The sequence below is a fragment of the Nerophis lumbriciformis genome, linkage group LG10 (genome assembly GCF_033978685.3).
Source record: "Nerophis lumbriciformis linkage group LG10, RoL_Nlum_v2.1, whole genome shotgun sequence".
Classification (NCBI taxonomy): Eukaryota; Metazoa; Chordata; class Actinopteri; order Syngnathiformes; family Syngnathidae; genus Nerophis; species Nerophis lumbriciformis.
Window position 1 is genome coordinate 42,093,995 of NC_084557.2, and position 26,192 is coordinate 42,120,186.

At 40.9% G+C, this 26,192-nt stretch overlaps 1 protein-coding gene across 1 annotated transcript in view; it reads left to right on the plus strand.

Moving 5' to 3' along the window:
- Positions 1–26,192, plus strand: part of LOC133612300 (A disintegrin and metalloproteinase with thrombospondin motifs 20) — a 516,880-nt gene that overhangs the window by 347,792 nt on the left and 142,896 nt on the right. Inside the window, exons 21-24 of the mRNA XM_061969586.2 lie at positions 5,514–5,678; positions 5,778–5,948; positions 11,710–11,829; positions 16,520–16,627. Of these exons, the coding sequence (XP_061825570.2) occupies positions 5,514–5,678; positions 5,778–5,948; positions 11,710–11,829; positions 16,520–16,627 (564 nt within the window). The remainder of the gene's footprint in view (positions 1–5,513; positions 5,679–5,777; positions 5,949–11,709; positions 11,830–16,519; positions 16,628–26,192) is intronic.

Sequence of the window (26,192 nt, forward strand, 5' to 3'; positions counted from 1 at the left end):
CTCATATAGTTCCTGGTCACAGTTATAGTCCAGAGGTTACCTCATATAGTGCCTGGTCACAGGTATAGTCCAGAGGTTACCTCATATCGTGCCTGGTCACAGGTATAGTCCAGAGGTTACCTCATGTAGTGCCTGGTCACAGGTATAGTCCAGAGGTTACCTCATGTAGTGCCTGGTCACAGGTATAGTCCAGAGGTTACCTCATGTAGTGCCTGGTCACAGGTATAGTCCAGAGGTTACCTCATATCGTGCCTGGTCACAGGTATAGTCCAGAGGTTACCTCATATCGTGCCTGGTCACAGGTATAGTCCAAAGGTTACCTCATGTAGTGCCTGGTCACAGGTATAGTCCAGAGGTTACCTCATATCGTGCCTGGTCACAGGTATAGTCCAAAGGTTACCTCATGTAGTGCCTGGTCACAGGTATAGTCCAGAGGTTACCTCATATCGTGCCTGGTCACAGGTATAGTCCAGAGGTTACCTCATGTAGTGCCTGGTCACAGGTATAGTCCAAAGGTTACCTCATGTAGTGCCTGGTCACAGGTATAGTCCAGAGGTTACCTCATATAGTTCCTGGTCACAGGTATAGTCCAGAGGTTACTTCATATAGTTCCTGGTCACAGTTATAGTCCAGAGGTTACCTCATATAGTGCCTGGTCACAGGTATAGTCCAGAGGTTACCTCATATAGTTCCTGGTCACAGGTATAGTCCAGAGGTTACCTCATATAGTTCCTGGTCACAGTTATAGTCCAGAGGTTACCTCATATAGTGCCTGGTCACAGGTATAGTCCAGAGGTTACCTCATATCGTGCCTGGTCACAGGTATAGTCCAGAGGTTACCTCATGTAGTGCCTGGTCACAGGTATAGTCCAGAGGTTACCTCATGTAGTGCCTGGTCACAGGTATAGTCCAGAGGTTACCTCATGTAGTGCCTGGTCACAGGTATAGTCCAAAGGTTACCTCATGTAGTGCCTGGTCACAGGTATAGTCTAAAGGTTACCTCATGTAGTGCCTGGTCACAGGTATAGTCCAGAGGTTACCTCATATAGTTCCTGGTCACAGGTATAGTCCAGAGGTTACTTCATATAGTTCCTGGTCACAGTTATAGTCCAGAGGTTACCTCATATAGTGCCTGGTCACAGGTATAGTCCAGAGGTTACCTCATATAGTTCCTGGTCACAGGTATAGTCCAGAGGTTACCTCATATAGTTCCTGGTCACAGTTATAGTCCAGAGGTTACCTCATATAGTGCCTGGTCACAGGTATAGTCCAGAGGTTACCTCATATAGTTCCTGGTCACAGGTATAGTCCAGAGGTTACTTCATATAGTTCCTGGTCACAGTTATAGTCCAAAGGTTACCTCATGTAGTGCCTGGTCACAGGTATAGTCCAGAGGTTACCTCATATCGTGCCTGGTCACAGGTATAGTCCAGAGGTTACCTCATGTAGTGCCTGGTCACAGGTATAGTCCAGAGGTTACCTCATGTAGTGCCTGGTCACAGGTATAGTCCAGAGGTTACCTCATGTAGTGCCTGGTCACAGGTATAGTCCAGAGGTTACCTCATATCGTGCCTGGTCACAGGTATAGTCCAGAGGTTACCTCATATCGTGCCTGGTCACAGGTATAGTCCAAAGGTTACCTCATGTAGTGCCTGGTCACAGGTATAGTCCAGAGGTTACCTCATATCGTGCCTGGTCACAGGTATAGTCCAAAGGTTACCTCATGTAGTGCCTGGTCACAGGTATAGTCCAAAGGTTACCTCATGTAGTGCCTGGTCACAGGTATAGTCCAGAGGTTACCTCATATAGTTCCTGGTCACAGGTATAGTCCAGAGGTTACTTCATATAGTTCCTGGTCACAGTTATAGTCCAGAGGTTACCTCATATAGTGCCTGGTCACAGGTATAGTCCAGAGGTTACCTCATATAGTTCCTGGTCACAGGTATAGTCCAGAGGTTACCTCATATAGTTCCTGGTCACAGTTATAGTCCAGAGGTTACCTCATATAGTGCCTGGTCACAGGTATAGTCCAGAGGTTACCTCATATAGTTCCTGGTCACAGGTATAGTCCAGAGGTTACTTCATATAGTTCCTGGTCACAGTTATAGTCCAGAGGTTACCTCATATAGTGCCTGGTCACAGGTATAGTCCAGAGGTTACCTCATATAGTGCCTGGTCACAGGTATAGTCCAGAGGTTACCTCATATAGTGCCTGGTCACAGGTATAGTCCAGAGGTTACCTCATATAGTGCCTGGTCACAGGTATAGTCCAGAGGTTACCTCATATAGTGCCTGGTCACAGGTATAGTCCAGAGGTTACCTCATATCGTGCCTGGTCACAGGTATAGTCCAGAGGTTACCTCATATAGTGCCTGGTCACACGAATGCCCCACTGAATGCTCAAGGAGTTTTTGCGTTTGCTCACGCATATGGAAAATTAGAGGGAACATTGTTTGGGGGTATCCATAAGACGCCGATAGGGAGAAGTTTTTATTTACACGATGAGTCGGGCGTGTCCTGACCTCCGCGGTGGAAGCTCCACCGAACCCCTGAGGCCGACTCACCGAACCCCTAGGGTTTGATCGAACCCAGGTTAAGAACCAGTGTTGTAGACCATGCCACATATGTACAAAATAAACCCCATGTTAGTACATCAGTCGAGGAAAATGATCAAACAACATAAATAACATACTGTAATTTGATTTAGATATCACTTTTTCATCCTGATAGATTAAAAATGAACACCATTGAGTTGACTGATGAACATAATCACATCATTTATTCAGAAAATATAAATAACGACAAATAAAGATATAATACTATTAACTCCAACATGTAAGTGTAAAAAAAAACAATAAGAACATTATGATTTGTACAATTTCAGAATGGGCTTGTTCTATTTTTAAACGAAGAAAACAATCTGAAGTTGTCTTTATTTTTAAGTTATCGTGTCGTGATTTTACCAGTCCCCAGGCAACTTAGGAGTAGATTTTTCTCCGTGTTGCCCCCCCGGTCTAAAATGAGTTTGACACCCCTGCTGTAAGTAGTGATAATGAGCATTATAAACTGCATTCCAATTGCCTCACACAGTAGTTTTGTCATGTCTTTTGATCATGTTTTGTTTTAGTTATGTCCTGTTTGGTTTTTGGTCACTTAGTTCCTGCTTTTTCACTCCCTTTGTTTTGTTTCCATGGTTACCCATTAGTTTCACCTGTTGCTCATTTGGACACACGCACCTGTGTTAATCATGTCACTACTATTTAAGCCTGTCACTTTCAGTTGGTCGGCCTGGCGACATTAACTCTGATAACTCTGTTTACTTCTGTACCCTTGATACTTTTGATATTCATGCCTGTTCATAGTTATGCTTCATGCCATGCCACGTAAGTTTTGTTTGTTCATGTCACAGTCAGCGAGTTTTGTTTCATGTTCATAGTTTTTAGCCTTTGTGCTCGTTTTTGTTGGTACTTTGTTAGAGTTAAAATAAATAATGTCCTTACCTCCACGCCATGTCCGCTTCAGTTCGTTTGCATCTTGGGAAAGCGACCCACGCAATAATTTGCGTCGCCCAAGTCCACGTCTTGACAAGTTTTTTCTTATTGTAGCGCCATCTCCTGGGTCAGTCGGGTCACTGTCCCACCTGGCCCCTATTCAACTTGACTGTAGGGAAAAATAATAAACAACGCACCTTTATCTGGATCTGCACCAAAATGTAATGGATGTTTTGATCCATGTGTCAATCGTCTTTTTGCAGACATTGTTTTTTTGTCTACTGTAATATTGATACACACACTGCAAAAAGTCAGTGTTCAAAAACAAGGAAAAAAACTACAAAAATGAGGGGTATTTTGTTTGAACTAAGCAAAATTATCTGCCAATAGAACAAGAAAATGTGTCTTGTCAAGACTTTCCAAAACAAGTCAAATTAGCTAACCTCAATGAACCCCAAAATACCTTAAAATAAGTATATTCTCACTAATAACAAGTGCACTTTTCTTGGTAGAAAAAAAAAAAAAAAGAGACCTTTTTGCTCAATATGTTGAAAAATATTCTTAAATGAAGTAAATACTAGTGCCGTTATCTTGACATAATGATATGCGCTCGGCATTACATTTCTTGAAACAAGCAAACTTTTACTAAAAACTAATTTATTGTTCTTAATGGAAAGGCAACAAGGCAACATCTTTTTACTCTCGGGGTCTCCTAGTCGTCTAAAAATGCATTTTTCCATGGATAACATGACATCATCGCGCCAAGTGCGTGCTCTTTCAGTCAATTAGTGTGCATATATACAGCCCGGCCCCCGGCCACAAATGTTTTAAATTGTAATTTTGAGGAATTTATCTGAATGTGCATGAACTATTTCTGTTCAAAATTGTTTAAAATGTCACATGTTAAATGTTTAAATAGTCAGTTTACTGTACTGTGCCAACTGTACTACTATATGAGTACGTATTTTATATTGTTTCATTGAAAATAAAACAGCAAAGTCCATTTGGCCGTCATCTGTTTTAATTATGAGACACAATTGTGTCAAAATCATGATTTTTTTTTTTCATGCTTGAAATAAGAAATTATTACTTTAAAAAAGTAGTTTTATACTTGTGAGTGTTGATGACACAGCTTTGCAACAGTTGATATTCTAGTTTCAAGCATGTTTTACTCAATATAGGTCATCAAATCTCAGCAACAAGCTGTAATATCTTTCTGAGATCATTTAGGACCAAAACCCTTAAAACAAGTAAAACACTCTAACATAAAATCTGCTTAGTGAGAAGAATTATCTTATAAGACAGAAAATAAGCAAATATCACCCTTATTTGAGATATTTAATCTTACTTAGATTTCAGTTTTTGCAGTGCAAATGTCAAACCAAATGTAACCACACTGCAAAAACTGAAATCTAAGTAAGATTAAATATCTCAAATAAGGGTGATATTTGCTTATTTTCTGTCTGATAAGATCATTCTTCTCACTAAGCAGATTTGATGTTAGTGTTTTACTTGTTTTAAGGGTTTTGGTCCTAAATGATCTCAGTAAGATATTACAGCTTGTTGCTGAGATTTGATGACCTATATTGAGTAAAACATGCTTGAAACTAGAATATCAACTGTTGCAAAGCTGTGTCATCAACACTCACAAGTATAAAACTACTTTTTTAAAGTAAAAATGTCAAGATAATGGCACTAGCATTTACTTCATTTAAGAATATTTTTCAACATATTGAGCAAAAAGGTTTCTTTCTTTTTCTACCAAGAAAAGTGCACTTGTTATTAGTGAGAATATACTTATTTTAAGGTATTTTTGGGTTCATTTTACTTGTTTTGGAAAGTTTTGACAAGCCAACTTTTCTTGTTTTATTGGCAGATAATTTTGCTTAGTTCAAATAAAATACCCCTCATTTTTGTATTTTTTTCCCTTTGTTTTTGAACACTGACTTTTTGCAGTGTAACCAGTCATAACATGTGTAGAAGATTCAATAAATGTGTATTTCTATTCTGTATTTTGAACAGTGTTCCAAGACATGCGGCCGAGGGAGTCGCAGCAGGGAGTCGTACTGCATGAACAATCTCGGCCGTCGCCTGGTGGACAGGGAGTGCGGTGAATACCAGAGGGCGGTCACAGAAGTCTGCAACGACCAGCCGTGTCCCAAGTGGACTGTCAGCGAGTGGAGCGAGGTTGGAACACAATAGACACACCCTTTGTAAATGTGTTTTTTTTTTTTGTTCTAGTACAGTTCTTGATGGTTTTTGTTCAACACAACACTCCACCCGTAGTGCCTGGTGACCTGTGGTAAGGGCACGAGACACAGGCAGGTGTGGTGCACCGCAACAGCCAGGGAAGAAAAGCTGAGTGAGCATTTGTGCGACCCGTCCGGCAAACCCGCCTCCGTCGGGAGCTGCGAGCTGCCCGACTGCGCCTCCTGGCAGGCCGGGGTGTGGGGAGCGGTGAGTACACTTAGTCATGTATATGTACAAAACCCAAAACCAGTGAAGTTGGCACGTTGTGTAAATGGTAAATAATAACAGAATTGCAAATCCTTTTCGACTTATATTCAATTGAATAGACTGCAAAGACAATATAATTCATGTTGGAACTGAGAAACTTTTTTTTTTTTTTTGCAAATAATCATTAACTTAGAATTTTATGGCTGCAACACGTGCCAAATTAGTTGGGAAAGGGCATGTTCACCACTGTGTTACATGGCCTTTCCTTTTAACAACACTCAGTAAACATTTGGGAACTGAGGAGACACATTTTTCAAGCTTTTCAGTTGGAATTCTTTCCCATTCTTGCTTGATGTACAGCTTAAGTTGTTCAACAGTCTCCGTTGTGGTATTTTAGGCTTCATAATGCGCCACACATTTTCAATGGGAGACAGGTCTGGACTACAGGCAGGCCAGTCTAGTACCCGCACTCTTTTACTATGAAGACATGCTGTGGCAACACGTGGCTTGGCGTTGTCTTGCTGAAATAAGCAGGGGCGTCCATGATAACGTGGCTTGGATGGCAACATATGTTTCAGCATTAATGGTGCCTTCACAGATGTGTAAGTTACCCATGCCTTGGGCACTAATACACCCCCATACCATCACTTATGCTGGCTTTTAAAATTTGCGCCTAGAACAGGGGTTGGCAACCCGCGGCTCTCTTTGATCACTCTGATGCGGCTCAGCTGCATACTTGCCGACCCCCCCGATTTTCCCAGGAGACTTCCGGATTTCAGTGCCTCTCGCAGAAAACTCCCGGGATTAATATTCTCCGATTTTCACCCTGACAATAATAATAAGGGCGTGCCATGATGGTACAGCATTTAGCGCCCTCTACAATCTGTATAAACAGCGTGCCAGCCCAGCCTTTTGTTATATGCATCTTCTGCTTGCACACGTAAGTGACAGCAAGGCATACTTGGTCAACAGCCACACAGGTTACACTGACGGTGGCCTTATAAAACAACTTTAACACTCTTACTAATAATGCGCCACACTTTGAACCAAAACCAAACAAGAATGACAAACACATTTTGGGAGAACATCTGCACCTTAACACATCATAAACACAACAGAACAAATACCCAGAATCCCATGCAGCCCTGACTCTTCCGGGCTACATTATACACCCCTGCTACCACCAAACCCCGCCCCCACCCCAACCCTGCTCCCTCACATATCAACTCGCCCCCCCTCTGTGCGTCGGTTGAGGTGGGCGGGGGTGCTTAGGGCAGCACGGTGGAAGAGGGGTTAGTGCCTCACAATACGAAGGTCCTGAGTAGTCTTGGGTTCAATCCCGGGCTTGGGATCTTTCTGTGTGGAGTTTGCATGTTCTCCCCGGGTACTCCGGCTTCCTCCCACTTCCAAAAACATGCACCTGGGGATAGGTTGATTGGCAACACTAAATTGGCCCTAGTGTGTGAATGTGAGTGTGAATGTTGTCTGTCTATCAGTGTTGGCTCTGCGATGAGGTGGCGACTTGTCCAGGGTGTACCCCGCCTTCCGCCCGATTGTAACTGAGATAGGCTCCAGTGACCCCAAAAGGGAATAAGCGGTAGAAAATGGATGGATGGAACTCTGCTAAGCAATGTGGTCTACATACAACACACAAAAACGAATATATGTTTCAAAGGGCCAATTTATTTCAGGCCAGAACAAATTGACAAAACCATTTCAAATAGCTGCAACATAACATACATAAGTAACAAGCAGCATAATAACAACAAAGCTGTAAATCTGGCTTCACCCAAGAAAGGCACACAAAGCCTAACAAGGCATTTTTTTTCTCTCATCGAATTGTGAAATAAAATCATGTCTTCAGGAGATCAACACTGTACTGAAGCCCAGAACACGCCACGCATTTTCCCAGTTTTAGTTTAGAGATAAGGAAAGATTGGCCTGGCCCACTAGGATCCCTCTTTATGTTTGTGAACTTTATAGTTTATACATTTAGAGTGATGTGATAATCAAACACTCTAGAAGTCTAGAATGAAAGAGTATATAAGAGAATTGACAGAGTGTGTGTACCTTCAGTGATGAATGATGAGCAGAGGCAGAGTTTGTAGTGTTTACTTTAGCTCGCTTTCCATGTTTATGTACTCACTGTCTAGGTACGTGGAACATGTTTTCCATGCCATTTGCTGTTTGACGCCGGTATCATGCTAATTAGCTGCCTGAAAGCGGGTGACTCCACTGTAGAAATAGCCTGCATGTCTTCTAGCACAGTGGTCCCCAACCTTTTTGTAGCTGCGGACCGGTCAACACTTGAAAATTTGTCCCACGGACCGGGGGGGGGATTTTTTATTTTTTTTTCATAAAGAAATACAATCATGTGTGCTTACGGACTGTATCCCTGCAGACTGTATTGATCTATATTGATATATAATGTATATATTGTGTTTTTAATGTTGATTTAATAAAAAAAATAAAACTGTATATATATATATATATATATATATATATATATATATATATATATATATATTTTTTTTTTAATTTCTTGTGCGGCCCGGTACCAATCGGCCCGGTGGTTGGGGACCACTGTTCTAGCACATACGCTGCAATGGCTCTATCAACGTTGTCCTGGCTAGCAGTCCCTCCGTTAAAATCCTTAAGTGGAGCTGAAGTTATAAATGATAAATGGGTTGTACTTGTATAGCGCTTTTCTACCTTCAAGGTACTCAAAGCGCTTTGACACTACTTCCACATTTACCCATTCACACACACATTCACACACTGATGGAGGGAGCTGCCATGCAAGGCGCTAACCAGCACCCATCAGGAGCAAGGGTGAAGTGTCTTGCTCGGGACACAACGGACATGACGAGGTTGGTACTAGGTGGGGATTGAACCAGGGACCCTCGGGTCGCGCACGGCCATTCTTCCACTTCACCACGCCGTCCCGGTTGCATCGGAGTCTGTGTCTCTCTTTACTAGCTTCGTCGAAGCATGTTGCTTTTGTAGCTGTTTCAGCAGATTTGAATTGCTGTTTTGGGCAGTATTCCCGGGCGCGGTCACTGCTGCTGCTCACTGCTCCCCTCACCTCCAAGGGGGTGATCAAGGGTGATGGGTCAAATGTGGAGAATAATTTCGCCACACCTAGTGTGTGTGTGAGACAATCATCTGGGGTAGCAGGGGGGTGTATATTGTAGCGTCCCGGAAGAGTTAGTGCTGCAAGGGGTACTGGGTATTTGTTCTGTTGTGTTTATGTTGCGTTTCGGTGTGGATGTTCTCCCGGAATGTGTTTGTCATTCTTGTTTGGTGTGGGTTCACAATGTGGCGCATATTTGTAACAGTGTTAATGTTGTTTATACGGCCACCCTCAGTGTGACCTGTATGGCTGTTGACCAAGTATCGGACATCTCTAATTATTATATGCACACCTTTTTTTTTAGACGAGTGATTGTGTGTGTGGTCACTAAGGGAATGTGGTGTGTAGACGTGACAGTGTGTACTTCACACTCCTGTGTGGTAACTGGATATAGCAAAGAGTACTTCTGCTCTGACTCCAGCTGCCCTTTCCTCGACGCTGTTTTCACTTTGCCCTCACATCCTGTCGGACTAAACCTGAGCCTCACACACATGTGCACACACGCGCACACACACACACACTCAAGAATGTCCATACATCCCAAACAAACATGCAAAGCTTCCGCACAAACGCAATGCAACCTGCGTGATTCACTGTGTGAAGTCATTGCTCTCCCTGCCTATATAAACACATCCATGCATGCAGCAGTATTTACAGAGCTGGACTACATTGCTGCGCTAATATCCCATTAGAATTTGCTCCTCAAATAAACCGAACCTGTTACACTTCCTCTCACACTGTGGACATGAGTTGAAAAGTAGGGTCAAGGTTCAAGTTTGGCGGCGTGAATGCATGTATTCGTAGGGTTGCAAAATTTCGAGAATATTCAAAGTTTGGGGCGGTATAGCTCGGTTGGTAGAGCGGCCGTGCCAGCAACTTGGGGGTTCCAGGTTCGATCCCCGCTTCCGCCATCCTAGTCACTTTACCCACCTGCTCAAAATGCCACCCACACGGGTTTAAATGTAATTTAGATATTGGGTTGCACTATGTAAAAGCGCTTTGAGTCACTAGAGAAAAAGCGCTATATAAATATAATTCACTTCACACTTCACTTGACTTGACTTCACTTCAAAGTTGGAAACTTTCCATGGGAATATATGGGAATGAATGGGAATTAACGGGAAATAACAGAAATAGCATGTTGGTATCGATTAGCTTGCAGTCACGGATTGACTAAATATGCCTGATTAGCACTCCAGCAAATCAATAAAATCCCAAAAGATCACCTTTGTGGGGTTCACGCACAGCGTAAAACGTTTGGTGGACAAAATGGGACAAAGAAGGAATGGCATAAAAACGCGTCTTTCTGTGGCAGCATCGGAGAAAGTTGTACATGTAAACAAACGACGGTGAGTTCAAGGATCGCTGAAATTAGTAGGACAACATGGTGCTTGCCAAATACTCTCATCAGTGAAGCATGTGTAACATAAACAGTGGGATTTCTAACGATTAGGGAGGTTCTCCTACAGAAAATATATTAAAACACAAAATATATTTTTTCTTCATCTTTTTCCATTTTCACACATCTCTGAAAGAGGTCCAGGGAGCCACGGGTTGCTGACCCCCGATCTAGCAGGACCGATAACCAATATCAATCAATCAATCAATCAATCAATCAATCAATGTTTATTTATATAGCCCTAAATCACAAGTGTCTCAAAGGGCTGCACAAGCCACAACGACATCCTCGGTACAGAGCCCACATAAGGGCAAGGAAAAACTCACCCCAGTGGGACGTCGATGTGAATGACTATAAGAAACCTTGGAGAGGACGGCATATGTGGGTAACCCCCTCTAAGGGAGACTGAAAGCAATGGATGTCGAGTGGGTCTGACATAATATTGTGAAAGTCCAGTCCATAGTGGATCCAACATATCAGCGAATGGGAAATTAATTGGAATAAACATTGAATGCAACATGCTAGATCTTGCAGCATGAATAATAGCTAAAGCAACCTGATTTAATGCAAATTCAGTAGAATTTCAACCCTGCAATGTGCATTCGTCCATCAATCACATGTACACATACTTGCCAACCTTGAGACCTCCGAATTCGGGAGAGTGTGGGGGGGCAGTGTTTGGTGGTAGCGGGGGTGTATATTGTAGCCCGGAAGAGTTAGGGCTGCAAGGGATTCTGGGTATTTGTTCTGTTGTGTTTATGGTGTGTTACGGTTCGGATGTTTTCTCGAAATGTGTTTGTCATTCTTGTTTGGTGTGGGTTCACAGTGTGGCGCATATTAGTAACAGTGTTAAAGTTGTTTATACGGCCACCCTCAGTGTGACCTGTACGGCTGTTGACCAAGTATGCCTTGCAGTCACTTGCGTGTGTCTGCAGAAGCCGCATACAACATGTGACTGGGCCGGCAGGTTGTAGAGGAAGTTAAAGGCAGTTTTAATAATAATAATGAATAATCAAAAAATGGTCAAAATTTCCAAACTTCCCGAGATTAACTTCCCGTGGGAAATTTACCGGAATTTTTCCACCCCTTTGCAACCCTATGTGTTCATGGATGTGTGTATAAATGCATGCATGTTTGCTGTGCCTTGACCCTCACCCTGACTTGACTAAGATACAGTTTTTACCTTGACTTACTTAGATAACGTTTGTTGTGCGATTGTGTCTCACCAGTGTGCGGTGACTTGTGGTCATGGCTACCAGATGAGAGCTGTGAGGTGTGTGTCGGGGGACTACGGCAACACGGTGAATGACAGGGAATGCAATGCTGCAGCCAGGCCCAGAGACAGTCAGGTACAACAACACACACACACACGCCAGATTGTAACCCACATTTCTTCTCATATAGATAACATCTTTCAATCAATCAATCAATCAAAGTTTATTTATATAGCCCTTAATCACAAGTGTCTCAAAGGGCTGCACAAGCAACAGCGACATCCTCGGCTCAGATCCCACATCAGGGCAAGAAAAAACTCAACCCAATGGGATACAATTCCACTGGGCGACCGGTGCAATGGATCTCGAGTGGATCTAGTCAATAGTGTGAGAGTCCAGTCCATAGTGGATCTAGCATAATAGTGTGAGAGTCCAGTCCATAGTGGATCTAGCATAATAGTGTGAGAGTCTAGTCCATAGTGGATCTAACATAATAGTGTGAGAGTCCAGTCCATAGTGGATCTAACATAATAATGAGAGTCCAGTCCATAGTGGATCCAACATAAGAGTGAGAGTCCAGTCCATAGTGGATCTAACATAAAAGTGTGAGAGTCCAGTCCATAGTGGATCTATTATAATAGTGTGAGAGTCCAGTCCATAGTGGATCTAACATAATAGTGTGAGAGTCCAGTCCATAGTGGATCTAGCATAATAGTGTGAGAGTCTAGTCCATAGTGGATCTAACATAATAGTGTGAGAGTCCAGTCCATAGTGGATCTAACATAATAATGAGAGTCCAGTCCATAGTGGATCCAACATAAGAGTGAGAGTCCAGTCCATAGTGGATCTAACATAATAGTGTGAGAGTCCAGTCCATAGTGGATCTATTATAATAGTGTGAGAGTCCAGTCCATAGTGGATCTAACATAATAGTGTGAGAGTCCAGTCCATAGTGGATCTAGCATAATAGTGTGAGAGTCCAGTCCATAGTGGATCTAACATAATAGTGTGAGAGTCCAGTCCATAGTGGATCTAGCATAATAGTGTGAGAGTCTAGTCCATAGTGGATCTAACATAATAGTGTGAGAGTCCAGTCCATAGTGGATCTAACATAATAATGAGAGTCCAGTCCATAGTGGATCCAACATAAGAGTGAGAGTCCAGTCCATAGTGGATCTAACATAATAGTGTGAGAGTCCAGTCCATAGTGGATCTATTATAATAGTGTGAGAGTCCAGTCCATAGTGGATCTAACATAATAGTGTGAGAGTCCAGTCCATAGTGGATCTAGCATAATAGTGTGAGAGTCCAGTCCATAGTGGATCTAACATAATAGTGTGAGAGCCCAGTCCATAGTGGATCCAACATAAGAGTGAGAGTCCAGTCCATAGTGGATCCAACATAAGAGTGAGAGTCCAGTCCATAGTGGATCTAACATAATAGTGTGAGAGTCCAGCCCATAGTGGTTCTAACATAATAGTGAGAGTCCAGTCCATAGTGGATCTAACATAATAGTGTGAGAGTCCAGTCCATAGTGGATCTAACATAATAGTGTGAGAGTCCAGTCCATAGTGGATCTAACATAATAGTGAGAGTCCAGTCCATAGTGGATCTAACATAATAGTGTGAGAGTACATTCCATAGTGGATCTAACATAATAGTGTGAGAGCCCAGTCCATAGTGGATCCAACATAAGAGTGAGAGTCCAGTCCATAGTGGATCCAACATAAGAGTGAGAGTCCAGTCCATAGTGGATCTAACATAATAGTGTGAGAGACCAGCCCATAGTGGTTCTAACATAATAGTGAGAGTCCAGTCCATAGTGGATCTAACATAATAGTGTGAGAGTACAGTCCATAGTGGATCTAACATAATAGTGAGAGTCCAGTCCATAGTGGATCTAACATAATAGTGTGAGAGTCCAGTCCATAGTGGATCTAACATAATGATGTGAGAGTCCAGTCCATAGTGGATCTAACATAATAGTGTGAGAGTCCAGTCCATAGTGGATCTAACATAATAGTGTGAGAGTCCAGTCCATAGTGGATCTAACATAATAGTGTGAGAGTCCAGTCCATAGTGGATCTAGCATAATAGTGTGAGAGTCCAGTCCATAGTGGACCTAACATAATAGTGTGAGAGTCCAGTCCATAGTGGATCTAACATAATAGTGTGAGAGTCCAGTCCATAGTGGATCTAACATAATAGTGTGAGAGTCCAGTCCATAGTGGATCTAACATAATAGTGAGAGTCCAGTCCATAGTGGATCTAACATAATAGTGAGAGAGTCCAGTCCATAGTGGATCTAACATAATAGTGTGAGAGTCCAGTCCATAGTGGATCTAAAATATTAGTGTGAGAGTCCAATCCATAGTGGATCTAACATAATAGTGTGAGAGTCCAGTCCATAGTGGATCTAACATAATAGTGAGAGTCCAGTCCATAGTGGATCTAACATAATAGTGAGAGAGTCCAGTCCATAGTGGATCTAACATAATAGTGTGAGAGTCCAGTCCATAGTGGATCTAACATAATAGTGAGAGTCCAGTCCATAGTGGATCTAACATAATAGTGAGAGAGTCCAGTCCATAGTGGATCTAACATAATAGTGTGAGAGTCCAGTCCATAGTGGATCTAACATATTAGTGTGAGAGTCCAGTCCATAGTGGATCTAACATAATAGTGTGAGAGTCCAGTCCATAGTCGACCTAACATAATAGTGTGAGAGTCCAGTCCATAGTGGATCTAGCATAATAGTGTGAGAGTCCAGTCCATAGTGGATCTAACATAATAGTGTGAGAGTCCAGTCCATAGTGGATCTAACATAATAGTGAGAGTCCAGTCCATAGTGGATCTAACATAATAGTGAGAGAGTCCAGTCCATAGTGGATCTAACATAATAGTGTGAGAGTCCAGTCCATAGTGGATCTAGCATAATAGTGTGAGAGTCCAGTCCATAGTGGATCTAACATAATAGTGTGAGAGTCCAGTCCATAGTGGGTCTAACATAATAGCGAGAGTCCAGTCCATAGTGGGTGTAACATAATAGCGAGAGTCCAGTCCATAGTGGATCTAACATAATAGTGTGAGTCCAGTCCATAGTGGATCTAACATAATAGTGTGAGAGTCCAGCCCATAGTGGTTCTAACATGATAGTGAGAGTACAGTCCATAGTGGATCTAACATAATAGTGTGAGAGTCCAGTCCATAGTGGATCTAACATAATAGTGTGAGAGTCCAGTCCATAGTGGATCTAACATAATAGTGTGAGAGTCCAGTCCATAGTGGATCTAACATAATAGTGAGAGTCCAGTCCATAGTGGATCTAACATAATAGTGTGAGTCCAGTCCATAGTGGATCCAACATAATAGTGTGAGAGTCCAGCCCATAGTGGTTCTAACATAATAGTGAGAGTACAGTCCATAGTGGATCTAACATAATAGTGTGAGAGTCCAGTCCATATTGGGGCCAGCAGGGGATCATCTTGAGTGGAGACAAGTCAGCAGCGCAGAGACGTCCCCAACTGATGCACAGATCAGTGGTCCACCCTGGGTCCCGACTTTGAACAGCTTGCTGTGGTCACTTGATAACCTCTCCACACAGGACAGGGGGGCAGAGCAGAAAAGAGACAGCAGATCAACTAAAAAGGGGTCTATTTAAAGGCTAGAGTATACAAATGAGTTTCAAGATGGGACTTAAATTATTCTACTGAGTACTGGAGCACAAATAGAAAACGCTCGATAACCCGCATACTTTTTTTGGACTCTGGGAATCACTAATAAGCCAAAGTTTTTAGAGCGCACATTTCTTGCCGGGACAATCAATCAATCCATGAATGTTTATTTATATAGCCCTAAATCACAAGTGTCTCAAAGGGCTGCACAAGCCACAACGGCATCCGCGGTTCAGAGCCCACATAAGGGCAAGGAAAAACTCACAACCCAGTGGGACGTCGATGAGAATGACTATGAGAAAACTTGGAGAGGACAGCAGATGTGGGTAACCCCCCCCTCTCCCCTCGAGGGGAGACCGGATGCAATGGACATCGAGTGGGTCTGACATAATATTGTGAGAGTCCAGTCCATAGTGGATCTAACATTAGAGTGAGAGTCCAGTCCATAGTGGTTCTAACATAATAGTGAGAGTCCAGTCCATAGTGGATCTAACATAATAGTGTGAGAGTCCAGTCCATAGGGGATCTAACATAATAGTGAGAGTCCAGTCCATAGTGGTTCTAACATAATAGTGAGAGTCCAGTCCATAGGGGATCTAACATAATAGTGTGAGAGTCCAGTCCATAGGGGATCTAACATAATAGTGAGAGTCCAGTCCATAGTGGATCTAACATAATAGTGAGAGTCCAGTCCATAGGGGATCTAACATAATAGTGAGAGTCCAGTCCATAGTGGGCCCAGCAGGAGACCATCCTGAGTGGAGACGGGTCAGCGGCGCAGAGATGTCCCCAACCGATGCACAGGCGAGCGGTCCACCCCGGGTCCCGACTCTGGACAGCCAGCACTTTATCCATGTCCCCCCCTCCACAAGGGAGAGGGGGGCAGAGGAGAAAAGAAAAGAAACGGCAGATCAACTGGTCTAAAAAGGGGGTCTATACAATCAGCAAGATAGGATGGAGCTAGACCGTGTAGTATTTTATACGCAAGTAGTAAAACCTTAATGTCACATCTTAAGTGAACAGGAAGCCAGTGCAGGTGAGCCAGTATAGGTATATATATATATATAGGTAAATATGTATATAGGTATATACAGTATAGGTGTAATATGATCAAACTTTGAAATATGCTGATAGTTTGTGTATGTTTGTAGGACTGTGAGGTGCCAGCGTGCCCATGGGCCTCTCCGGTACAAAGCACACCTCGGCCTGACAACTCCGCTCAGCCCCTGACGCAATGGAGATATGGCTCCTGGACGGCGGTAAGCAGATAAACATACATCGTATTATACAGTATGCACAGTCCATGCAACACACCAAAATGGTTAACCATGGCAAACAGTGAACATCCTAATCATCTGTGTGGTATAAAACATCAATAAGGTATTTTTTTTTCCTGTTGTTGTTGTAATTCTGTGCTGTTTGAGGTTAAGGTACAAGGAGCACCCCTAAAATATGGATAGCAAATTCATAAAATCACAAGTTGATTCAATGTTATTAAAAAAAATGAGGCTTTAAAACATTGCAACCTTTTCTGTAACTTTCTAAAAAAAGCTGTTGTAAAATCAGGTGTTTTAGGCCGCGACAATCACAAAATAAACCTGTGAAATCCTGGACATATCGGATATCTAACCCAGAAGTCCCCAAACTATGGCCGTATCCGGCCCGCCAACGTCCAAAATCCCAAATGTAAAAATTTAAAAAAGTATTTATTATTTTTTTCTAAAATTATTATTTTTTTAAATCTGTCCTTTCTAATCCATTTTCTACCGCTTGTTACAATCGGTGTCTCCTAGCCGCTCAGGCATTTCCCATCGATAACCTGACATCATCAAGGGGCAAGTGCGCGCTCTTTCAGTCAATTAGTGCGCGAGAAATATATATATATGTATATATATTAGGGCTGCAACTAACGATTAATTTGATAATCGATTAATCTGTCGATTATTACTTCGATTAATCGATTAATAGCCGGATTAAAGAGACAAACTACATTTCTATCCTTTCCAGTATTTTATTGTAAAAAAAACAGCATACTGGCACCATACTTATTTTGATTATTGTTTCTCAGCTGTTTGTACATGTTACAGTTTATAAATAAAGGTTTATTAAAAAATATATATATAATAATGAAAAAAAAAGATCCCATGAATCGATGACTAAATTAATTGCCAACTATTTTTATAATCGATTTTAATCGATTAGCTGTTGCAGCCCTAATATATATATATATATATATATATATATATATATATATATATATATATATATATATATATATATATATATATATATATATATATATATATATATATATATGTATATATACACATTAGGTCAGGAAAAAACAAAGGCTATTTCATCCCTACAAGCCAGTTTTGCAGGGGATTTTATAACATCCCCTGAAGATCAGGGAAACAGGCTTGTAGGGATGAAATAGGCTCTGTGTTTTTTACTGACCCAAAAATGTGGGCATTAAAAATATATAAATAAAACAAAAACAAAAAAATATTTATTTCTAGTAATGTATTAAGAGAATTTATATACAATATAAATTCTCTTAATACATTACTAGAAATAAATATTTTTTTGAGAGAATTTATATACAATATAAATTCTCTTAATACATTACTAGAAATAAATATTTTTTTGTTTTTGTTTTATTTATATATTTTAAATGCCCACATATGAAATAACAAAATATTGTAAAAAAAAATTATATTATAGTTATCTTGTTAAATGCAGTGATGATTTTCAGTTCTAAAATGTAAAAAAAAACAAAAAAAAACTTATAATATAGTTACATTTCCAAGTAAATTGAGTATGTTACAAGTTTACATCATGGTAAACTTATAATAATATAAAGAAGTGCATTTTTTAAAATGCTGCCTGCCCTATTTAAGACAAGAACACATGTACCATAGTTTTCTTATTTTAATTTGTAATTTACAGCAACCAGGAGTTGGCTAACAATGCAGCTATTGGGAGTCATCTATTGCGCCCGAAAAGCCCTCTAAAAGAACATCCATAGATCATTAGTAATAGCATTTACATCTTGTGACCTGAATAATAACCAAGTATCAGCAATGTTGTTATCATAAGCACAGAGGAACTACTTTTAGCGGCGCCGTTATCACAGCGTGCTAACTTGCTTATGTACTATATTCAGTGTTGGGTTAGTTACTGAAAACCAGTTACTAGTTACTTTATTTCAAAAGTAACTCAGTTACTAACTCAGTTACTTACACCAAAAAGTAATGTGTTACTGTGAAAAGTAACTATTTAATTACTTATTTTTTTCTTATTATTTTTTTTAAAGTTGCCATTAATGCCCTTTTAGCCTTCATTTCAGTACTGTTATTGCACTGGAGAATAATACAATCTGTTGATCAACTTGACATGCATTTGCATCACTGAACTCTGCTAAGCAATGTGGTCTACATACAACACACAAAGACAAAGATATGTTTCAAAGGGCCAATTTGTTTCACGCCAGAACAAATTGACAAAACTATTTTAAATAGCTGCATCATAACATACATAAGTAACAAACAGCATAATAACAGCATAGCTGTAAACCTGGCTTCACCCAAGGAAGGCACATATGACATACACAAAGCCTAACCAGGCATTTTTTTTCTCTCAAGGAATTGTGAAATAAAATCATGTCTTCAGGAGATCAACACTGTACTGAAGCCCAAAACACTCTACGCATTTCCCCAGTTTTAGTTTAGAGAAAATGAAAGATTGGCCTGGCCCACTAGGATCCCTCTTTATGTTTGTGAACTTTATAGTCTATACATTTATTTATTTATTTATTTATTTATTTATTTTAGTCTAAACATTTAGAGTGATGTGATAATCAAACACTCTAGAAGTCTAGAATTAAAGAGTATATAAGAGAATTGAGAGAGTGTGTGTACCTTTAGTGATGAATGATGAGTTTGGAGTATTTTCTTTAGCTTGCTTTCCATGTTTATGTGCTCACTTAGTGGCTCACTGCCACTGTAGAAATAGCCTGCATGTCTTCTAGCACATACGCTGCAATGGCTCTATTAATGATGTCCTGGCTAGCAGTGCCTCCGTTAAAATCCAGCCGCTGTTAGAAGTGGAGGCGAAGTGTGTCTCTCTTTACAAGCTCCGTCGTAGCTCGTTGCTTTTGTAACTGTTTCAGCAGATTTGAATTGCTGTTTAGGGCAGTAGACGGGATCTTTGATCAAAGACACAACTTACATTTAACTAAAATGTTATTTTCTTTGTGCTCGACAAAAGAAAAGAAGTGAGAATATCTCCATGTTAAGAAACTCGACTGCGATTTCATTGTTAGTGAACACAGACACGCCCCCCCACTCCCCTCCCTCCCCACACCCACACCCAGACACACACACAGCGCGCCTCTTCCTTGTGACACAAGAGATTCAGAAGGACGACACCGCAGCGCTCCAATAAAACACACTCAGATCTTCTGTTTCTAGCCGATACTACATAAAAAAATAACGTAAAATAACGCAGTAACGCATCATGTAGTAACGGTAACTGAGTTACTGAATATAAAAAATAACGCGTTAGACTACTAGTTACCGCCGAAACTAACGGCGTTACAGTTAATTTTAGATTACAAATCATGGTTGTGGCCATAAACTGAAACGTTGGTCAACTTTGACGTTCAACTTAAACCCGGAGATGGTGAGAAAGACTCAAAAGGTCGCTCGTTTGCACCTACCTTTTTTTTTTTAAACCTGCGTGAGGATTATGAATCATTTTTTATCGTAAGAGGAAGATATAAACATCCCATCAGTCGGCATCCCAGTGAGAGCAGACATTATACAGTAAGTGGTTGTTTTTATATGTTTGTGGTTTTTATTTCTTGTTAAGCACTCTTGCAATAGTGCTACTTGCTCCAACTGCTTATCACTCAGCTTCTAAAACTTGTAGCTTCTTAATTCAGACTAAAAAAATATAAGGTTCTGGGTCATCATTTGTCCCAAAGTACTCGTCAGCACACATGGACACAGTTAATCGGATTAAAAACCTAACCGGAAATAAAATGCTTCATGTATACACGCCATTTAGAATATTCTTACCCGATCACATGTTTGGATCAAAATGTAATTGCGATCGAGACGGTTGGTTTATGCCGAAAGTCATTCCGATTGTAGCGCATGAAAACACATCTTCCGAAATTCAGGTTAGAATTATCCTTACTGCGCATGTTTTTGATGTCAGCTATACTTTGGTGGTGGAGCAGGACTATATATAATAATCTCGGAATAAAGCGATTGTCTCGCTGCAGTCTCCCCCCATTCGACGTGTACAGAAGTAGCGTTATATACTGTTGTTTGTTGCTTTAAAACGAGACTTGCAAACACAAAAGTATGGTCTGGAGCAGTGTTTTTCAACAACTGTGCCGCGGCACACTAGTGTGCCGTGAGATATTGTCTGGTGTGCCGTTGGAAATTATGCAACTTCACCTAATTGGTCCAAAAAATATTTTTTGCAAATCAATGATTATAATAATGTGCCGTTGTCTAGTTCAGTGTTTTTCAACCTGTTTTGGTATATACAAACCCTGTTTCCATATGAGTTGGGAAATTGTGTTAGATGTAAATATAAACGGAATACAATGATTTGCAAATCATTTTCAACCCATATTCAGTTGAATATGCTACAAAGACAACATATTTGATGTTCAAACTGATAAACATTTTTTTTTTGCAAATAATCATTAACTTTAGAATTTGATGCCAGCAACACGTGACAAAGAAGATGGGAAAGGTGGCAATAAATACTGATAAAGTTGAGGAATGCTCATCAAACACTTATTTGGAACATCCCACAGGTGTGCACAAAAAAGGACGGGGCGAGGCACACCCCTTTGTCCACAACTGCGTGAGCAAATAGTCAAACAGTTTAAGAACAACGTTTCTCAAAGTGCAATTGCAAGAAATTTAGGGATTTCAACATCTACGGTCCATAATATCATCAAAAGGTTCAGAGAATCTGGAGAAATCACTCCACCTAAGCGGCATGGCCGGAAATCAACATTGAATGAACGTGACCTTCGATCCCTCAGACGGCACTGTATCAAAAACCGACATCAATCTCTAAAGGATATCACCACATGGGCTCGGGAACACTTCAGAAAACCACTGTCACTAAATACAGTTGGTCGCTACATCTGTAAGTGCAAGTTAAAGCTCTACTATGCAAAGCGAAAGCCATTTATCAATAACATCCAGAAATGCCGCTGGCTTCTCTGGGCCCGAGATCATCTAAGATGGACTCATGCAAAGTGGAAAAGTGTTATGTGGTCTGAGGAGTCCACATTTCAAACTGTTTTTGGAAATATTCGACATCGTGTCCTCAGGACCAAAGGGGAAGCGAACCATCCACTGTTATCGACGCAAAGTTCAAAAGCCAGCATCTGTGATGGTATGGGGGTGCATTAGTGCCCAAAGAATGGGTAACTTACACATCTGTGAAGGCGCCATTAATGCTGAAAGGTACATACAGGTTTTGGAACAACATATGCTGCCATCTAAGCACCGTCTTTTTCATGGACGCCCCTGCTTATTTCAACAAGACAATGCCAAGCCACATTCAGCACGTGTTACAACAGCGTGGCTACGTAAAAAAAAGAGTGCGGGTACTTTCCTGGCCCGCCTGCAGTCCAGACCTGTCTCCCATCGAAAATGTGTGGCGCATTATGAAGCGTAAAATACGACAGCGGAGACCCCGGACTGTTGAACGACTGAAGCTCTACATAAAACAAGAATGGGAAAGAATTCCACTTTCAAAGCTTCAACAATTACTTTCCTCAGTTCCCAATTGTTTATTGAGTGTGGTTAAAAGAAAAGGTGATGTAACACAGTGGTGAACATGCCCTTTCCCAACTACTTTGGCACGTGTTGCAGCCATGAAATTTTAAGTTCATTATTATTTTAAAAATAAATAAAATAAAGTTTATGAGTTTGAACATCAAATATCTTGTCTTTGTAGTGCATTCAATTGAATATGGGTTGAAAAGGATTTGCAAATCATTGTATTCTGTTTATATTTACATCTAACACAATTTCCCAACTCATATGGAAACGGGGTTTGTAAAAGGTATGTAACGCTTAAACCAAAAATGAACAAAAGGCAAGTCCCGCTAGGAGAAGGCACTGAAGCATAGGGATGGCTATGCAAAACAAAAGTAAAACTGCACTGGCTATAAAGTAAACAAAAACAGAATGCTGGACAACAGCAAAAACTTACGTGTGGAGCGGAGACGGCGTCCACAAAGCACATCCAAACATGCCATGACAATCAACAGTGTCCCCACAAAGAAGGATAGCGTACGCACAACTTAAATAGTCTTGATTGCGAAAACAAAGCAGGTGCGGGCAATAGAACTCAAAGGAAGGCGTGACGCTGCTACAGCAAAACAGGAAGGGTCACCAAATTAACAGCGCGAGACAGAACTAAAGCACTGCACACAGGAAACAACAACACACTCAAAATAAGGCATGACAACCTGGTGGAGTTTCATTTTTTAACCTTTTCTGCTAGTGGTGTGACTCTATTTTCTTTTACAAAAAAAATGTGCCTTGGCTCAAAAAAGGTTGAAAAACACTGGTCTGGAGTGTCATTTGTCCATGTAACAATAAAAGAAGGGATCCAGTTGTCATCTTAAAGAGCTGTTTTATTCACGGCATTACGTCTACTGCAAGTGCTAACTCCTAGCCTCAAACACTTAAACACAATGTCGCGCCGCAACCCGTACATAATCACAACATGAACAGCTCCATTTCAAAAAGAGAGGTAAAACAAAAGTAGCGAACAGAAGGAAAAAATTGTAAATAAATACTGTGATAACGTTGAACAAGCAGAAATGCACACATCTATGTTTAACAGTGGAAGTCACTACTTAGTCAGCACCTGCAGTGAGTGGCCTCGTCCAAAAGATGGCGCCACAGCACAAATAACACACTTTTTCCCTTTAAAAGTATTCCAATTTAGCAATCTATGTACACAGGAACATTCTAATCCGAATAATGATCGGATTAAATAAATGTTGTCCATGTACACGTAGCTATTGTCTCTCATGAAGTCTGAAGTTTGTAGTGTTGTTGTTGTAGGAACAAGCGAACGTTGTGATGCGTCAGTGAAATTATTACACCGCCGTATGCTTAAAATGGCCAAAATATGTAAATATTACATGTTTTTACAAATTACTACATCATATATATACAAACCCCGTTTCCATATGAGTTGGGAAATTGTGTATAAACGGAATACAATGATTTGCAAATAATGTTCAACCCATATTCAGTTGAATATACTACAAAGACAACATATTTGATGTTCAAACTGATGAACTTTTTTTTTTGTGCAAATAATCATTAACTTTAGAATTTGATGCCAGCAACACGTGACAAAGAAGTTGGGACAGGTGGCAATAAATACTGATAAAGTTGAGGAATGCTCATCAAACACTTATTTGGAACATCCTACAGGTGAACAGGCAAATTGGGAACAGGTGGGTGCCATGATTGGGTATAAAAGTAGATTCCATAAAATGCTCAGTCATTCACAAACAAGGATGGGGCGAGGGTCACCACTTTGTCAACAAATGCGTGAGCAAATTGTTTAACAGTTCAAGAAAAACCTTTCTCAACCAGCTATTAATTTAGGGATTTCACCATCTACGGTCCGTAATATCATCAAAGGGTTCAGAGAATCTGGAGAAATCACTGCACGTAAGCAGCTAAGCCCGTGACCTTCGATCCCTCAGGCTGTACTGCATCAACAAGCGACATCAGTGTGTAAAGGATATCACCACATAGGCTCAGGAACACTTCAGAAACCCACTGCCAGTAACTACAGTTGGTCACTACATCTGTAAGTGCAAGTTAAAACTCTCCTATGCAAGGCGAAAACCGTTTATCAACAACACCCAGAAACGCTGTCGGCTTTGCTGGGCCTGCGCTCATATAAGATGGACTGATACAAAGTGGAAAAGTGTTCTGTGGTCTGACGAGTCCACATTTCAAATTGTTTTTGGAAACTGTGGACGTTGTGTCCTCCGGACTAAAGAGGAAAAGAACCATCCGGATTGTTATAGGCGCAAAGTTGAAAAGCCAGCATCTGTGATGGTATGGGGGTGTATTAGTGCCCAAGACATGGGTAACTTACACATCTGTGAAGGCGCCATTAATGCTGAAAGGTACATACAGGTTTTGGAGCAACATATTTTGCCATCCAAGCAACGTTACTATGGACGCCCCTGCTTATTTCAGCAAGACAATGCCAAGCCACGTGTTACATCAACGTGGCTTCATAGTAAAAGAGTGCGGGTACTAGACTGGCCTGCCTGTAGTCCAGACCTGTCTCCCATTGAAAATGTGTGGCGCATTATGAAGCCTAAAATACCACAACAGAGACCCCCGGACTGTTGAACAACTTAAGCTGTACATCAAGCAAGAATGGGAAAGAATTCCACCTGAGAAGCTTAATAAATGTGTCTCCTCAGTTCCCAAACGTTTACTGAGTGTTGTTAAAAGGAAAGGCCGTGTAACACAGTGGTCAACATGCCCTTTCCCAACTACTTTGGCACGTGTTGCAGCCATGAAATTCTAAGTTAATTATTATTTCCAAAAAAAAAATAAAGTTTATGAGTTTTAACATCAAATATCTTGTCTTTGTAGTGCATTCAATTGAACATGGGTTGAAAAGGATTTGCAAATCATTGTATTCTGTTTATATTTACATCTAACACAATTTCCCAACTCATATGGAAACGGGGTTTGTAAAAGGTATGTATCACTTAAACCAAAAATGAACAAAAGGCATGTCCCGCTAGGAAAAGGCACTGAAGCATAGGGATGGATATGCAAAACAAAAGTAAAACTGAATTGGCTACAAAGTAAACAAAAACAGAATGCTGGACGACAGCAAAAACTTACAGCGTGTGGAGCGGAGCTGGCGTCCACAAAGTACATCCGTACATGACATGACAATCAACAGTGTCCCCACAAAGAAGGATAGCGTACGCACAACTTAAATAGTCTTGATTGCGAAAACAAAGCAGGTGTGGGCAATAGAACTCAAAGGAAGGCGTGACGCTGCTACAGCAAAACAGGAAGGGTCACCAAGACAGAAACTAAAGCACTACTCACAGGAAACAACAACAAACTCAAAATAAGGCATGACAACCTGGTGGAGTTTCATTTTTTAACCTTTTCTGCTAGTGGTGTGCCTCTGTATTTTCTTTTACAAAAAAAATGTGCCTTGGCTCAAAAAAGGTTGAAAAACACTGGTCTGGAGTGTCATTTGTCCATGTAAAAATAAAAGAAGGGATCCAGTTGTCATCTTAAAGAGCTGTTTTATTCACGACATTACATCTACTGCAAGTGCTAACTGCTAACCTCAAACACTTAAACACAATGTCGCGCCGCAACCCGTACACAATCACAACATGACCAGCTCCATTTCAAAAAGAGTGGTAAAACAAAAGTAGCGAACAGAAGGAAAAAATTATAAATAAATACTGTGATAACGTTGAACAAGCAGAAATGCAAATAGCTATGTTTAACAGTGGAAGTCACTACTTAGCCATCACCTGCAGTGAGTGGCCTCGTCCAAAAGATGGCGCCATAGCACAAATAACACACTTTTTCCGTTTAAAAGTATTCAGATTTAGCAGTCTATGTACACAGGAACATTCTAATCCGAATAATGATCAGATTGAATAAATGTTGTCCATGTACACGTAGCTATTGTCTCTCATGAAGTCTGAAGTTTGTAGTGTTGTTGTTGTAGGAAAAAGCGAACGTTGTGATGCGT